The 16,784-nt window shown below is 46.2% G+C and overlaps 1 protein-coding gene across 1 annotated transcript; it reads left to right on the forward strand.

The window, feature by feature from the left end:
- The first annotated feature begins 234 nt into the window (after positions 1-234).
- On the forward strand, positions 235-15,226 carry FOXN4 (forkhead box N4). Its single transcript, XM_054288522.1, has 9 exons — positions 235-317; positions 9,294-9,457; positions 10,238-10,347; positions 10,436-10,576; positions 10,727-10,854; positions 11,589-11,685; positions 12,626-12,833; positions 13,807-14,166; positions 14,976-15,226. The coding sequence occupies exons 1-9, from the start codon at positions 235-237 to the stop codon at positions 15,224-15,226; spliced, it is 1,542 nt and encodes a 513-aa protein (XP_054144497.1).
- Positions 15,227-16,784: the final 1,558 nt, after the last annotated feature.

The following is a 16,784-nucleotide window of genomic DNA, read 5'->3' on the forward strand; positions in this document are numbered from 1 at the left end:
CTCGGTGCTCCCGCTCCCCTCGCCCCGTGGGCAGCTGTCTCTCCCTCAGGGGTCCCTCTCTGGGCTGGGATCATCCCCGGGATGTTTTCCTGCCGTTCCCGGTGCCAGCAGCGCACCTGGCCGTGCCGGTGCCGGTGCCGTGCTCGGTGCCGGGGCTCGGGCGGGCTCCCGCCGCTGCTGAAGTGCTGGATAGCTACTGCTGCTGACCGCTGCCTTCTGCTGCTTCCCCAGGAGATGATAGAGAGCGATATCCCGTCCATAATGTCAGGAATCATTAGGAATTCAGGGCAAAGCCACCACCCCTCGCAGGAGTACAGGTGAGGTTTGATCCGTCTCAGAAACGAGCACTGCACTGCCAACTCCTGCTGCCTCCTCCTTGCTTCCTAAAAAAATCCTTTTAGCATGTAGAAATCCACTTTTCTTCTTCTTCTTTATTTTTATTTTAAGATATCTGAATTATTTCTCCACTCTAAATAAGATTTGTAAGGCTGATGAGCAGTTACAATGCATTCCTTATTCAGAAACATTCCTGTTTAAAGTATTCACATTTGGATGAAGGCTGGACTTGGTAATATTGGAGGTCTTTTACATCCATAATCATTCTGTGATTCTCTGATTTTGATACTAACCTATATTTGATAAATACACCTCCAAAACCTTGGGCTGACCTCTCTGTAAATTCTCTGTCCTGTGTGAGCGCTGCCAAAGAAGGAGATTCTCGTTAAAATATAATAATTTAAAAGTTCCCTTGCAGATCACTTTTTGCATTGTTGTGGAGCAGTCATGGAGAGACTGAACAAGAGACACTGGAGGAGTTTTTAATTAAAACAAGCACTTGTGCAGCCCTCCAAAGCACTGACAACCTGTCAAAGGGCTTTTAATATGGGTGGGAACAAACCTGGCTCTGCCAAAGAGCCTTTCATAATTTAATTTACCTGCACCACCGTGCTTCCATTTATCATTTCAAAGCATTGTTGGAGGTTGCAGGAGGGTTCTGCATGAGTTACAGAGCCCTGGGTTATGTTAGGTTACATTTTGTCACATGATGCAGAGCTCCAGCAAATACAGAACACACACAACACGTCCCACTTCTCACGACAAAACAGAAAGCAAACCAGAAAGAAAATTAATTCTTTTTTTTTTTTCATATATATATAAAATGAGCATTGAGAGACTCCTTCCTCCCAGCCTGAGGGGTTTGCAACCTTTCCTGGGGCTGCTGCAGGTATTCTTCTCCTGGCCTCTCTCTATTCAGAATGCAAAGGCTGCAGCTCAGGCTCTTGCAGCTCAGCGAGGGATTTGTTTCAGTCCCTGCAGCCTCTGGGGAAAAGGTTTGTGCCTCTGCTTTCGCTCTGTGCCCAGGCACTGTTTGCTCGGGGCATTTTTCTTGGCTGCGTAAATGTTGGCGAAGAAATTATTGGGGATTTAAGGAAGGGTGTGGGTGAGAGGGACTTCTGGGGACGTGGGTTTAAGGCTGGGTCTTCAGTGCCCTGCAGAATTCACCACCTTAACAAAGCCCCTTTTTTAGGGAGAGAGCTCTTCTTTAACTCAGAGCTGCAGGGAAAAAAAATTGTTTTTTGGTGGAGAAAGATAGGATTTATCTTACTTCAGTAAAAAAAAAATCACAACTTTCTTATTTCCTCCTTTTAAAAACCAGCTTTGAGTCCTCTGTGAAACACTTTGTGCTCAGTTCTCTAAAGTTTTTCACCCACTTGTGATTTTTTTTACCACGGCTTTAAAACAAATTATTTGACCTCGTTTAATAGTGGCAAATTCTGATAAAAATGCATAAAATCTGAACTGCACCATAAATGCAGAGCAGTATTTGTCCTACTTCATGAGAAAACACTTTGGATTATGTAAAAGAAAATCTTTTAGACTGAATGATTTTAAGAAAAGAATAGACCTGTCAAATTCTATCAGCTCTGTTTACTCTCCTGCTGTCACCACAGTCCAAGACTGGAACCCACAGTCCTGAGTTCTCCATGGGGGAGCATCAAGGCTCCACAAAATGGGGAATGGCCTCCAATTAGCGAGTGGGAGGCTGGGGCTGTGCTGAGAATACTCTTCTGTCTCATTTGGAATCTTTCAATGGGACAGTTGGACCTGGAGGAGCCCCGGCTCCGCTGGGGAGGGAGGGGATCCAACCCCCAGACACCCATCAGTCTGCAGGCAGATTGTGCTTACAGCTGGAAAACTTGAGATTTTATAATTATTTTAAATAATTTTTTTTTTTTTTTTTTTTTTTTTTTTTTTTTTTTTTTTTTTTTTTTGTGAAGGGAATGTGGCAAAAATCTGATTTTGGCAGATCTTTGAATTGTGCAGCTCCAAAGCCTCTGCAGTGAATTTGCTGTGGCTCGGGGTGGTGATGAAGTTTTGGCCGCAGGACTTTCTGCACCCCAGTAAAATGATTTTAGGCAAACATCTCTCCCAGCAGTGCAGCTCTGGGATATTAAACAGCACAGGGATTATTAAGGGCCATCAGATCTCCTCCACTGCCTGTTTTTATGGTGCTGTCACTGTCTGGCTGCACTGACAAGTAATTATTTATTTTAGCAGCTGCCCCTTTCAGTTTCCTACAGAAAATACCCCAATATTCAATATATTCACCCTTGTAGGACTGACAAATATTTCTAATAAGTCCATATTGCATTTAAGGGAATGAAAATAGAGAGTTGTAACACACTGAGATTTTTTAACCCTTAGCACTTCATCCTTGTTAATCATAATTAATAATTTAACATTTTTTAGTGCCACTATTTTGGTTTTAAATCACAGCACAGGCAGACCACGAGTTTTCTATGCAGTGGTGGCCCTTGGTAGCTCCAGTACAGACCTGTGTAAATTATAGGAGCCAACTCCAGGCTTTTCCCATGGAGTTTAAGGACTGATTCCTGGGAATCCAGATTCTTCAGCTCCTGGGTGCTGCAGCCTTCAAGCAATATTTTGAATTGAAATATGAAATCTGTCATTTTGATTTTAAGATCTGATTCAACAATATTTGGTGTAAGGACCACATTTCTATTTTTTTTATTTTATTATGTATTTCCAGTTGACAGAAGCCTTGTGGAGAGCTTTGAAGGCCTTGCGATGCATTTTCTGTATGTTAAATGGGAATTGAGCTTTAAATTTTTGATGAAAAGGTGTTAATCATTAATAATTCAATATATTAGTGGATTATGTCATCCTTCACTCCATTTTAATTCTCTTTGATTCTTAAAAAATTGTCTATATTCATAACCTCATTAGTCTGATCAATTTGTTCCTTAATTACTTTATGTTGCCACAGTATAGCGTAAAATCAGATTAAGATGCACAGAACTGCTGTACTCCATAAATTCCAGATGTGACAGCATTCCAGTGTGGAAAAAGATGACAAATCTCTAATTTGAGCACATTTGTTGTGCTCTCATGTCTGGGGTTTCTGGAGGGCAAGTGACACCTCTGTCCCCTGGGATGGATGGACGGATGGACGGATGGATGGATGGATGGATGGATGGATGGATGGGAGTGTGCACACAAAAAGGTTACAAATGCATCAGTAACAACACCCTAATTGTTCCTGGAGAAAATGCCAGTGTCCATTCCTGTGGCATTCCTGTGACAGGCGCTGAGATAATGACTCCCAGTGCCCCAGGAATTCCAGCACGGGAGTGGCTTCATTCTTTTCCCCAAAAAAAAAAAAAAAAAAAAAAAAAAAAAGATAAAAAGAAAAAAAAAAGTGAGAAACCTCCAAGGAATCAGTCAAACTGGATTGATTTAAGTGGATTAGCACAACTGTTTCCTCAGCACTCCTGAAATGTGCTGATCTGGAGGAATAAAATTTGTGGCCTTTTGCTTCTCCCGGGGCTGGTTTGGGGCAGCATCTCGGGGTCCTGTGAGAGCAGAAGGGGCTCATCCCTTACCTCAGAAAGGCCAAAACGGGGAAAGAGAAAGGGAATTGGGATTTTTCCAGCATTCCTGGGGGATCCCAGAGGCTCATGTGCAGGAAGAGGAGCTGCTGCAGGCTCAGAGACTGAGGGGTTCTAAGAGCCCTGCCCAGGGACAGGTCGGAGAGCTGATATCCATCCCCTCCACTCTGCTCTGACACCCACACAAGGCTCCAGGGCTAATGAGCAGCAATTCCCAAGGAAAAAGCAGCTCCCCAGTCTGGCCATGGTCCTGATTTTAGTATAAAACATTCCTGTGGTGCCTGGTGCTTCAGCACGTTTTGCTTGTTCTGTCTTTGGTCAAAAGGCTGATTTTTGAGTTTTTTGGTTTGGGATTTTTTCCCAAACAGGTTCCAGAGTCAGATCCCAGCTGTATTTGGTAAATCCCAGCCTAGGGATGGTTAGGGCAGAGCAGGGAATGAGTGGCTCAGGATGCAGTGCTGCCATCACCTCTTGTTTCCTCTTGTGTTTAAGCATTGCACATTTCACTGTAATTCAGTTTCCACTGATCCCACAGCACACTGGTGTAATGGGGGCTGAGAAATGGGGAGCTGGGATGGATAAAGGCTCCAGGAGTGCAGCTGCAGCTTGTTCTTAGTGCCAAGTACCTTTGCAGGAGATTTTCAGAGAGTCCAGCATGGTGCAAGGAAAGGAGACCATCCCCACCTGCCAGGTTCATGATGATATTTGCTTTTTCCTCACTAGTTTTTGTTCTGCTAATGCAATGTTTCTTGAGTTATAGATAAGGAGGGACCCTCTTGAAGCTTAATTTCTGTTCTGCTTTCCAGCAAGGCCAGAAATAACCCAGAGATCTTGAAGCCAGAGAGAAGGGTGGGATGATGGTGTGGGACTGGGTGTGTGTTGTGCCTTCAGGGAGGAATCACAGACCAAAAACTCTGGGAGCTGCTGGTAAAGCAGGAGAGGGGCTGGGGCAGAAACAAGTTGGAAGGGATTGTGAGTGTGGAAACCAGAAAATAGTGGGAGGAAAAGCACCTGGGAGGCAGGAAAATGGGAGGGGAAGAGCATAAGGGGAAGGAGCAGGTGGAATGAGGAGCTGAAGGAGATGGGAAGTTGAATCCCTCAGTAAAACAGAGGACACTTCTCACCGTGGACACAGCTGGAGAGTCACAATCCAAATATTTTCCTTGTCTTGCACATAAGAACTCCCTGTGCTTGCCCTGAGGATTTTGTGTAACCCCAGACAAAGGAAAACACCACTTGTAGAAGAGGTTTGCTTTGGACTCTTCCTGTCCAGTTGTCTCTGACTGGATAAAACATTGCAAACAGTTAATTAAGAACCCATCACCCAATTGCTCCTGCCTGTTGAGCAGTTGTGTCACCTAAGCCTGGGACAAAAACCCAGTGCTGAAAATGGGAAATAGCCCTGTCCACTGAGTGAGACTTAAAACCCTGGAATATCCCAAACGCAGCTGTGGGGTTTTGGCCTGGCTCTGTTTCAGGTGGAGGTGATGGGTTGTTGAGATGATCCTTACAATCTGCAGCCATGAGTTCACCATCCCAGGCAATGTGGAGGTGGATAATTGATGGATAATTCCCCTGGCAGAGGTTCCCAAGGGGAGGAACCACCTCAAGCTCAGCCTGAGGGAAGGTGGCAAAGCCCCACTGGTGAGCACAGGCTCAGATCCAGCTCTGGTGTTAAACTCCTGCAAGGCCAGGCCAGGAATGACCCCAATTCCACCCTGTGCCAGCAGGCTGCTCTTGATGATGGGGAGAAAAAGGTGAAAATAACCTTTAGGTAGCTCTGAGTGAGGATTTTGTGCTGCTGGCAGGCTCTGGTGAACTTTGCCAGGATCAGATCTGCAAAGGGGTCTCATTCCAAGGTGCTCCTGATAGGAATAAATATTTTGGGCAGATAACTCCAGAGCAGATTGTAAGGACTGACAGTGCCATGGAGCATTTCTGTATCACACCCAGTGTTCCAGGCACTTTTCCCAGGATCAGCATCCTGGGATACACAGGAGAACTGGGCTTTAAACCCTCAGCACCCTCTGGGTTCTCATCCTTGCAGGAGACAAACAGAAGCATGGAATATTTTACTGCAGAGGGGTAAAAGTGGAGTTGCATCATTTTACACACCCTGAATAAACAACACCACGTTTGCAACACCTCTGGTGGGGCTGCAGCCTCCCCTTGCTGGGGTTCTGTTCCAGGAGCCCTGGGAATGAGCAGGGGAGGCTCAGCAGTGCATTAATTACAGCCTATCACTATTTATCTCATTTACATGCACTGAAAGGCTGCTTTTACCACAGTGCCCCATTGTGCCAGGGGCTGTGAACACCCAGCCAAAGGCAGGAGCTCTGACTCCTGGAGTTTGTCCTCCTGGAATTTACCCTCCTGGATTTTATATTCCTGGAATTTATCCTCCAAAGTGAGATGAGCAGGGTAGTGGTGGGGAGCTGAATCCAATCCCACCTGGTATTCCAATTTAGGGATCTGTAGCTGGCAATTTTGAGGTCAGGAAGATTGAAGCCCAGGAGATGACAGTGTTGGTTATTCCTGTGCTTGGCTTTCTCCTTTTACTTTTGCAGTTAAATTAGAATTTCTTCACTGGAAGCAGGGCCCACATTGAGCCTGTGGCCTGGGAGATGTGCTGGGTTTATGCTCCAGAATATCCCTAGACTTTTAAAACTCCTCAGCCAGGCAGCAATGGGAATTCTTTAAAATTTCACCTTCTTTAAGACATGAGAGATCTCAACATTGGTTTTGAAGGCAGCCTGAAGAATAACCCTTAAATTTGAAACATGGAATCATAGAATTATCAAATAATGGAATTATAGAATCATCAAATCATGGAATCACAGAATCCCAGAAATGGTTTGGGTTGGAAGGGACCTTAAACATCTTGTTTCAACCCTCCGCCATGGGCAGGGATGTAATTCTGATTGAATTTGCTTTTTCCTTCATTTTTAACAGGATGTTAATCTGATAACTAGCAAATCCCTGTTAAAAAAGTGTAGTGAACAGGCTGAGGTGGTTTTAAAAGAACTGTAAACGGGAAGGGAAGGGAAGGGAAGGGAAGGGAAGGGAAGGGAAGGGAAGGGAAGGGAAGGGAAGGGAAGGGAAGGGAAGGGAAGGGAGACCATTGACTTGGACAAAGAGCCATTTTGCACACTTCTCTAGTTATTAAACACCATTACATCTTCATATCCATTTAAAACAGAGCCTCATGCACTAACAACAATTTCCCATCCTATACCAGAGCCTTTCCTCGCCCCTCTCCGTGTCCCTGGCACGGATGCTGAGCGGGACACGCAGTCCCACCTTCCTGGGGCTGGGAGCATCCCGGGTGAGGGCTGGGCAGGAGGACGGCCGGGAATGCGGCCCGGGAGCGCTGATCCAGCCCGGGGGAAGGGCCGACGGCGCAGAATTGGGCGATTCTGCGTTTCCACGATGCGGAGCGCTGACCCCGTTCGTGCCGGCGGGGCGCGGGGTGCCAGATGGCGAGGGGACGTGTGTTGTGTGTCGCCTGTCACTCGGGGCAGATTAATGGGAGGCTTGTAAAGAGGGAGCGGGTGCGGGGGGCGGCACAATTAAGCGGGGTCCCCAAAGACAAAGGGGACACGTGCCGGGGGCGGCGGGCGTTGGGCGCACAAAGGGCCCGCGGCTCCCCCTGCTCCCAACCAACTGTTGCGAGCGACCCCCGAGCCTGCCCGGTTTTCAAATCATTTCATGCCCCTGTTTTCTTCCAATCCAGCCAATCTCCGAGCCGGGAGAGCCGTCACCTGATGATGGGGTTTGCTTTTTTTTTTTTTTTGGTTTTTTTTTTTTTTTTTTTTTTTTGTTGTTTGTTTTTTGTTTTTTTTTTTTAATGGATGGAAGTCCCCAAGCCTGGCGAAATAACGGCGTAACCATGGCAATGCTAATTACTGCCCTATAACTACAGTAGGAGAGAGAACGCGGGGTAGGCTGAGAGGGAGATTTGAAGAGGGTTTTTTTTCTTTGGCTCTTGGTCCCGTGTTGATTTTTTCCCCCCTTTTCTCCTATACAAAATCTTTTTTGCAAACAAAAATTATTTCTTTTTACTTTTCTCCCCGGCAGCGGTTCAGGGAGCTTTGATAGGTGTTTCTGGAATTCCTGAATAGAGGACCTGAGAGCTCCAGGGCAGGCAGGCACTGGAGTTCTGCCTTGCTCTTTTAAGCTGATTTAGAGTTGTGTGAAACATAAAAGATGCTTCAGCGAGAGATCAGATTTATTTAAGGTTCCTGCAGCATCACTTGGCAGCAAACACGCATCAGCAGCAGACACCACTTTAACACATCTCTGAGAGCTCTTGAAAGCAAAAGGGTTTGAAGGCAAAATCAGCTGCATCCAACTAAATTGTGTTCTTCTGAGAGATAAAGATGTTTTCCTGGATCTGAATCCCTTTAGGTTTAGCCTGGGTATCAGTGACAACTCCCTGACATGTCCTAATTACTGCTTTACTCCTCAAGGTACCAGTGACTCCTGTAATACTCTTCCACATAAATTAATTAATTTAGCCTTTCATTTGCAAGAGTTCTTTTATTGACTTTAACAGGGAGTTTGGACCACACAGGAATTTTTGAGTACTGTAAATATATTCCAATATTCTCATTTTGTACCACATGCTCTATCATAAGCAAAGCAAAACAGGTGATCTGGAGCATGCAAAAAGTGTCAAAAGCAGAGCTTTAAACCAAAAGCAGCCTGTCACAGCTCTGCCTGCTGTTGTTGCTGGTGCCTGGCAGATTTGGTGCCTCCAGTCTCAAACCTTTCATTCTGCTCCTTTATTCTGTCAAAAACTGCCTAAAATTTGTTTTTTTAAGTATCAATAATTTCATGTATCTGAATGGAAGATATCAGCAGTCTGTGGAGTTCTTTTTATGCAGATGCTGATCTGTCACAGCTGACAGGATCCAGGGGCTGGGAGAAGTTTTTCCAGGTGTTCCAGCATTAGCACATGTATTCCCCAGGAGGTGGGCACAGAGCTCCTTCCAAGGCTCTGAATTGCAGGGTTAATACAGAATGACCAGGTTCTAAGTCCTGGTTTCTCCCCCATCAAAGCCAAACGAATTTCTGACAGATGTGAAAATAAGGAATCAGTTTGGGTTTGTTTCCAGGCAGTTTCTCTGCTGGATTCCTGGGCCTGCTTCCCCTACAAATGCTCCACAAGAGGTTTTCCCAACCAAAATGTTCCAGACTGGACAAAGGTAAAGGGTGTCAGTAACCAGCTGTGAAACCACGGGGCACATCTGGATTTGGATACAGAATTCCAGCCTGGTGGTTCTTCCCCCTGGCCTGCAGGAGCTTTGGCACCCATCCATCTCTTTCCAGGGCCAATGCAGCAATTCCTGCTCCCCGTTAACCTCCCCTGCTGCTTTGCAGGCTCCTGGCCTCAGACCCTTCCCAGCTGAGTGAGGATGAGCTCCCGGGGGATTTGCAGTCCCTGTCCTGGCTGACATCCGTGGATGTGCCTCGGCTCCAGCAGATGGCCAGTGGGAGAATGGATTTCAGCCTGGGGGCCCAGAGTGCCATGCTCCAGCAGACAGGTACTGTGGGGTGGGGAATGGGAAACGGGAAATGGGAAATGGGGATAACTGCTCCTTTAACAGCACAGCCTGCCCCTGCCACTCCCCCTCAGGCTCCCTTTTCCCATCCTTTCACATTTTGCTTCCTGACCCAAGACCTGGAGCCTGTTGGCTTCTCTTGAGGGCTCTGCTGGTGCTTTCCCCCCATTCCAAGAGGGAGAGAGCTCCAGCACTGGCACCACTCAGATCCCATGGGAATTTCTGCCCAGTGCCGCTGCTGGTGCCCTGTTGGGCTGAGGTATTTTAAGTCCTGGCTTTCAGAGGTTTTCAACACCTCTGAAATGAGATAATTAATCTTTTTGCTTTGTTTCAACACTCATAAAGCAAAGGGCACCTAATTTACCTCACACCTCTTTGCTTCTTGCAGCCTTGCAGCGTGTGTTGGCTGAACTCCTTTCTTTCCCTTGTGAACATCCTTTAGGTAAACACACATCACAGAGCTCAGAGTGTCACCCTGCCTGCCTGAGAGCACAATCCAGCTGATGCTGAACGTGTTGTTTCTCTTTTGTAAGACACAGTGTCTGTGTCACCACCGTGGGCTGTTAAACAGCTGCCGCCTCTCATTCCCCGCCTAACGAGTTTTGGGAGCAGCTGATGTCATCTGGGCAGGCTGTGAAGAGCCAGGGAGGTTGGATTCTCCCCTCCAGAGCTTCCCTGCACTCAGCTGCATCCATTAACCCCCTTCCTTCCCTGAGCTGCGCTTCCATGGGAGCATCCCTCGCCTTCCTCTCTCCGTGCCAGGTGCCGTGGGGAGCGCGATGCACTCGATGCCCGGAGCGATGATCCACGTCCAGGCCAGCCTCCCCCAGGGAATCCTGGGCCTCAACTCCATTTCCACACACGGAGCCAATGTAAGAGCAGGCCTTGGTGGGTCTTTATTGCCCCAGCTCCTGGGAGAAGGTGGTGGTCATTCCTTGACTGTTGTGTTTTTCTTGGCAGATGAGCCCCTACGCCGTGGGTGGGCAGCTGTCCCCTGGTTTGCAAACACAGCAACAGCTCTTCCCTCCTCATCCTCCTCATCCTCCTCCTCATCCTCCTCACCCCCAGCAGGTGTTTGCCCTGGCCCAGAACCCCCAGCAGGTACTGGTATGTGCTTGTTGTCTGTCTTGGAAGTACCTGCCAAGATCAAACCTAGATGTCTTTTAAAAGAAAACCAAAATGTCCCTAAACCCACACACCCCAGTGGACATTTTGCATCTGTCACTTCCCTTCTTTTCCCTGTGCACACAGTGTAACCCAGCAGCAATCTACAACACATCCTATGGGACACAGCCACACTATTCCCAGCCACGCCTGGCTCCCCACTCTGCCCAGGAGCTGCACCCAAAGCATTATCCCAAGCCCATCTACTCCTACAGGTGAGTGGGGAGCAGGAGGCACATCGCCCACAGCCTGTCCTGGGGTGCCTGTGACACTGCAGGGGTGTCTGAGTCCTTTGGGAGGGAACAAAAATCGCCTCATCCATGCAGGAGTTGTGTGGGAGCTGCCTCTGAGGGGTGGCAGGAGTGAACAAGGAAAGTAATTCCTGGAGAGCAGTGAGAGAGTAACAGCACAGAGGAGTAAAACCTGAGGATCACGGGGAAGTGGTCACAGCACCAGGCCTGGCAGAGCCCAAGAAGAAGGGTTTGGACAATCCTTTTGGGAATGTGAGGTGACTCCTGGGGATGGGCCAGGAGCTGGACTCAGTGATCTTGGCGGGTCCCTTCTAAATCAGCTCATCCTGTGATTTTGTGACTTCTGAGCCCTTGGGAGCAGGAATCCCAGGATCCCAGCTGTCTGTGTCTGAAGAGGTGGGTCCAAGGGTGCCAGACCACAAGAAGGTGTGGAGTGACAGGACAAGAGAGTGAGCTCCCACTGCCAGAGGCAGGGTTAGATGGGATATTGGGAAGGAATTCCTCCCTATGAGGATGGTGAGGCCCCAGCAGTGGCTGCCCAGAGAAGCTGTGGAAGTGCCCAAGGCCAGGCTGGACATGACTTGGAGAAACCTGGGCTAGTGGAAGGTGGCAGGGGGTGGAACTCAATGAGCTTTAAGGTCCCTTCCCAGCCAAGCCATTCCATGATTCCAAGCCATTCCTGGGTTTCCTGCCCACAGCTGTTTGATTGCCATGGCACTGAAGAACAGCAAGACTGGGAGCCTGCCCGTGAGCGAAATCTACAGCTTCATGAAGGAGCACTTCCCCTACTTCAAGGTACCTGGGCCTTCCCCAGCTCGGAAATGCCCCATCCCAACCCCCTTTCCCCCGTGGTGTGGTGTTGTTGGGTCCCCAGGATGAGGTGAGAGATGAGAATTTAACTCCAAGTTCTCAGAAGGATGATATCATATATATTATATATAATATTTATATATTATATATTATATATTATATATTATATATTATATATTATATATTATATATTATATGTTATATATTATATATTATATATTATATATTATTAATATAATATAATATAATATAATATAAATAATATTATAGTAATAGTATAGTATATAATAGTGTTAATAGTATAGTATATAATTTATATTATATTAATCATATGATACTATATTAATTATATTATGGTATAGTATAGTATAGTATAGTATAGTATAGTGTATTATAATATACTATTATATCATACCATACCCTACCATACTATACTATACCATACCATATATATTATATTATATTATATTGTATTGTATTATATTATATTATATTATATTATATTATATTATATTATATTGTATTGTATTGTATTATATTATATTATATTATATTATATTATATTATATTATATCATATCATATCATATCATATCATATCATATCATATTCATACCATATAATATGATAATGTAATGATATACTAAAACTATCCTAAAGAAAGAGAAAGGATACATCAGAAGGTTAGACAAGAATGACAATAAAAACCCCGTGACTTACCAGAGAGCCCGACACAGCTGGACTGGGATTGATCATGAAGTAAAGCAGCAAAACACAGGGAGAAGAGATCAGATAATTATTGTTTACATTTATTTCCTGAGGCTTCTCAGCTTCTCAGGAGAAAAAAACCCTGGCCAAGGGATTTTTCAGAAAATATCCTGGTGACACCTGTGGCTGCTCCCATTTACCCCTTCCTGCCCTTGCAGACTGCCCCTGATGGGTGGAAGAATTCCGTGCGCCACAACCTGTCCCTGAACAAGTGCTTTGAGAAGGTGGAGAACAAACTGAGCGGGACGTCCCGCAAGGGCTGCCTGTGGGCCCTCAACCCCGCCAAGATCGACAAGATGGAGGAGGAGATGCAGAAGTGGAAGAGGAAGGATTTGGCTGCTATTCACAGGAGCATGGCTAACCCAGGTAGGGCCCACATTCCCCATCCTGCTCATCCATGGCATTCCCTGCATGGTTCCACTGCCTCTGGGGCTAGTTTGGGGGAATATTTTAATATCCAGCCATATTTAATGCACTTTTCATAGAGAAGCATTTTAATGCTGTTTCTTGCCTGTTCTTCTGCAAAAATCTCCCTTTCCTAAGACATTTTCTTATTTATAAAATAGAATTTAATATTATTTATACTATATTAACTACAACATATAAATATTATGTAGTTATATCTATTATCTATATTATCTAATATATATAGATCTAAATAGATATATATCTAATATTATATCTATTTATTTATATATAAAAATTTATATTATATTATATTAGATTATATTAGTCCTATATATATCTATATCTCTATATATTATATAGAATATTCTCTACAATATATTTATTATTTGTATCTTAATTATTTATAATTGCCTCTCTTATTTATAACATATCTTATTTATAAAGAAACATGTTTTCGAAGCTTTCAGGAGCTCGGTATTGACAAAATCAACCAGAATTTTTTTTGCTACAAAATCAGTAACATGCAGTCAGTGATAAATTACATGTTACTTGTTTAAAAGCAAAAGTGCCACTGCAACATTCAAGAGTTTTTTGTAGTTATTTGGGAGACAAGCAGAATTTTTTCGTACTTATAGATAAGCAGAATTCTGAGTGTTTCTCTGACCACAGAGCTCTGCAGCTGGGGGTGAGCTGCCACCAGGGGTGCCTGGGCTGCTCTGCAGTTGCATGATCATTCCTTTGGCTCAGTCAGGGATAACCATGCATTTGGGGAAGGAATTAGGTGTCATTTCTTTGTTCCCTGCACAGTCACAGCCTGTGCTGGTTCTCACACCGTGACAATCAGTTCACGCCATAAACGCAGTTGTTCTTTGGGCAGTCCATTCTTGAACAAACGTGTTAAAGCATCTCTTTTCCTCCCTGGAACGGGCAGAGGAGCTGGACAAGCTGATCACCGACAGACCCGAGAGCTGCAGGCGGCCCAGCAAGCAGGCCGAGCCCGAGGGGCCCCCCCTGGGCCGCATCTCGGTGTCCCAGCTCCAGCCCCAGCCCATCATGACGCTGTCCCTGCAGCCCCTGCCGCTGCACCACCAGCTCCAGACCCAGGCTCGCCTCGCCCCCAACTCGCCAGCACCTGCACAAACCCCTCCTCTGCACACCCTGCCTGACATGAGCCACAGCCCCCTGCCCCACCACCCCATGGGACGCGCCCCGGACTTCCCCAGCGTGGCGGTGGACATGAGCACGGAGGTGGATGCTCTGGATCCCAGCATCATGGATTTCGCGCTGCAAGGTACGGGGCAAGGCACTGGGGGAGGGCACAGCTGGGGTTTGTGGGTGTGCTAATGCTGAATAAATAGCCAGGATCCTCAGGGGGATGTTCTGGGATGGGGTTGGCTGGTGGCATCTGTAAGGTGACTTCATGGGTCACCCTCAGTGGATTTTTGTCCCTGTGCCAGGTGGGACAGCAAAGCACCTTCCTGGTTCCAGTGGGGGGAAGCAGGGGTGTCCAACCAGCTGGATGTGACACACCAGAGCTCTGCTCATGCCTTGGGGTTCTTCTTCTGTGCAAGCAGAACTTCTCTGGTTTGTGGCAATACCTGACATGGTCCTGGGTAGAGCACTGGCAGAGAGGTGCTGTCTGGAAAGGTCTGGAAGTAGAGGATTTGGGAGATAGACACACTTGCTGCCCAGAAAGGTCTGGAATCACAGGAATTGGGGGGGATCAGACACAGAAAATCTGGAATCACAGGATTTGGTGGATCAGACTTGCTGCCCAGAAAGGTCTGGAATCACAGGATTTGGGGAATCAGACACTTGCTGGAGAAAGGTCTGGAATCACAGGATTTGGGGGATCAGACCTGCTGCCCAGAAAGGTCTGGAATAACAGGATTTGGGGGATCAGACTTGCTGCCCAGAAAGGTCTGGAATCATAGGATTTGGAAGATCAGACTTGCTGCCCAGAAAGGTCTGGAATCCCAGGATTTAGGGGATCAGACTTGCTGCCCATTGCACCGCCCTCGAGCATCAAATGAAGCCCTTTAGCCTGAGCCCTGGGGAACTGGGCATGTGCTGCTGTGAGCAGGATTCCATCTTTTCCAGGGAACATTTGGGAGGAGATGAAGGACGACAGCTTCAGCCTGGACACCCTGGGTGCCTTCAGCAACTCCCCCCTGCATCTCTCCGACTGCGAGCTGGGCACGCCCGGCCTCACGCCCGCGTCCAGCGGCAGCGACCGCTCCTTCTCCGACCTGCAGGTCACTGGCCTTTACACCACCTACACCACCCTGGACAATGTGGCAGCTGCTCAGTACATGAACCCCCAAGGCAACAAACCCATCCCTCTGCTCTGAGCTTGGCACCGTTCCGCGGATCCCGAGGGACGGTTCTTCCCCGTGGTTAAAATCCGACCGGGAAGCTCCAAGGGCTTCGTCCTGCTTTGGGATGTGTTGGCTGCTTCCACAGCGTGTGAGGCCAAAATAAATCAAGCTGGGACTTGTGAAACCACTTTCCCCCATGGCAAGGGCATGGACATTTGTGTTGTGGGACTGGGGAGCTCTCCAGAAGGACCTGGAAGGCAGCAGGAACTTTCACTGGAATGTAACTGAGCTAAAAATCACCCGGTTAAGGGAATTAAATTTATTCCACACCGTGGTGGAGCTGCTGTGTCACCACTGTCACAGAAGCCACCACAAGCCAAGGGGCTGGCCAGCCCCAGGTTGGTTGATTGTGCCCCTGGTGTGTCATTTTTTTCTTAACTTGCCAAATTGGACAAAGACCTCCCCCAGTACCTGGAGATGTTTGCACCACTAACACTTTTCTGATGTAACTGTTGTTAATTTATTGTTAGGAGGTAGGAAAAAGGAGCAAAACCACTAAAAAAGGAAAACTCACCTCCCTAGCAGATCATTGTTATATCTAGATTTGTAAAAGTCCTCACCCCTGAAGGAAGTGGTACTACTGAACTATTAAACTGATCACTGGCTAGAGGATTTTAGGAATTATGCAGATTTTTAGGATTTTTTTAAAAAATAGATTTATAGTCTTGTGTATTGTGCTTCTGTCTATTCTTGTGCTAGGCAGTATTACTATTTGTAAATTTATTTATATTTATTGTTATGAAAAGAAATTATGTGAACTGAGCACTGTTCAATTTGTATAATGCTGCAGTAACCTTTCTTACAGCCACTAAATTATTCATCATCAGAACCACAACCATCCTGTCAGTTTTTACACTACACTTCTTTAATAAGCACTTTTGATACTGTGAAACTCATGCTTTTAAAAAAATTCAGAGACCAAATATTGTCACTGTACCTTTCATAATAGTCTTTGCTAATTAACTAAAAATCCTGATTCTAATGTAGCTTTTTAAAAAAGAATTTCAAACCCTGCTTTGTACTTGTTAACATTCATTGAAAATAATGTGATGACACATCTGAAATATGTTGGAATTTAGCATTTAGTCTACTTATACCTCTGTCAGCAAAAAGTGATATTTATACCTTGGGTTTTGTCTGTTCCTGTGCATTCAGAGAATTTCCCGGTGCCGTACCCAGGTGCTCCCAGGCTTTTCTCTCCCACACCCATCCATGGATTAAAGCTGGAGGGTGCAGGATGCTGGAGTGGCCCCACAGGGCACTTTCTTGCTTGAAAATATGAAGATCAGGGGGCTTGGAAACATCTGTATCCTCCCAGTGCATCCCTCCATGGCAACCTCTTCCAAAGGGCACCATGATGCTCCACGTCATAATTTATTGTCCAAGGACAAATGTGATGAATGATCCTTTGCTGTGACTGGTGTCACCTACAATGTCTTTGCTTTTTTTAATAAACATTTCTTAGCACTATGCCTGGGGCATTCTGGATGTGCTGTGTGGTGCCTGCTCTGGGGTCATGCTGGGTTTCCTA

The sequence above is a fragment of the Melozone crissalis genome, unplaced genomic scaffold, assembly GCF_028551555.1.
Source record: "Melozone crissalis strain CALT ecotype California unplaced genomic scaffold, PUWL_Pcris_2 ptg000063l_1, whole genome shotgun sequence".
In the NCBI taxonomy this organism is placed as follows: domain Eukaryota; kingdom Metazoa; phylum Chordata; class Aves; order Passeriformes; family Passerellidae; genus Melozone; species Melozone crissalis.

Bases quoted from the DNA above. Each gene is read 5' to 3' on its own strand.
- FOXN4 (XM_054288522.1), top strand. From the start codon at position 235: ATGATAGAGAGCGATATCCCGTCCATAATGTCAGGAATCATTAGGAAT. The intron at 10,855-11,588 runs GTGAGTGGGGAG...TCCTGCCCACAG, and splicing joins AAGCCCATCTACTCCTACAG to CTGTTTGATTGCCATGGCAC. The intron at 11,686-12,625 runs GTACCTGGGCCT...CTGCCCTTGCAG, and splicing joins AGCACTTCCCCTACTTCAAG to ACTGCCCCTGATGGGTGGAA.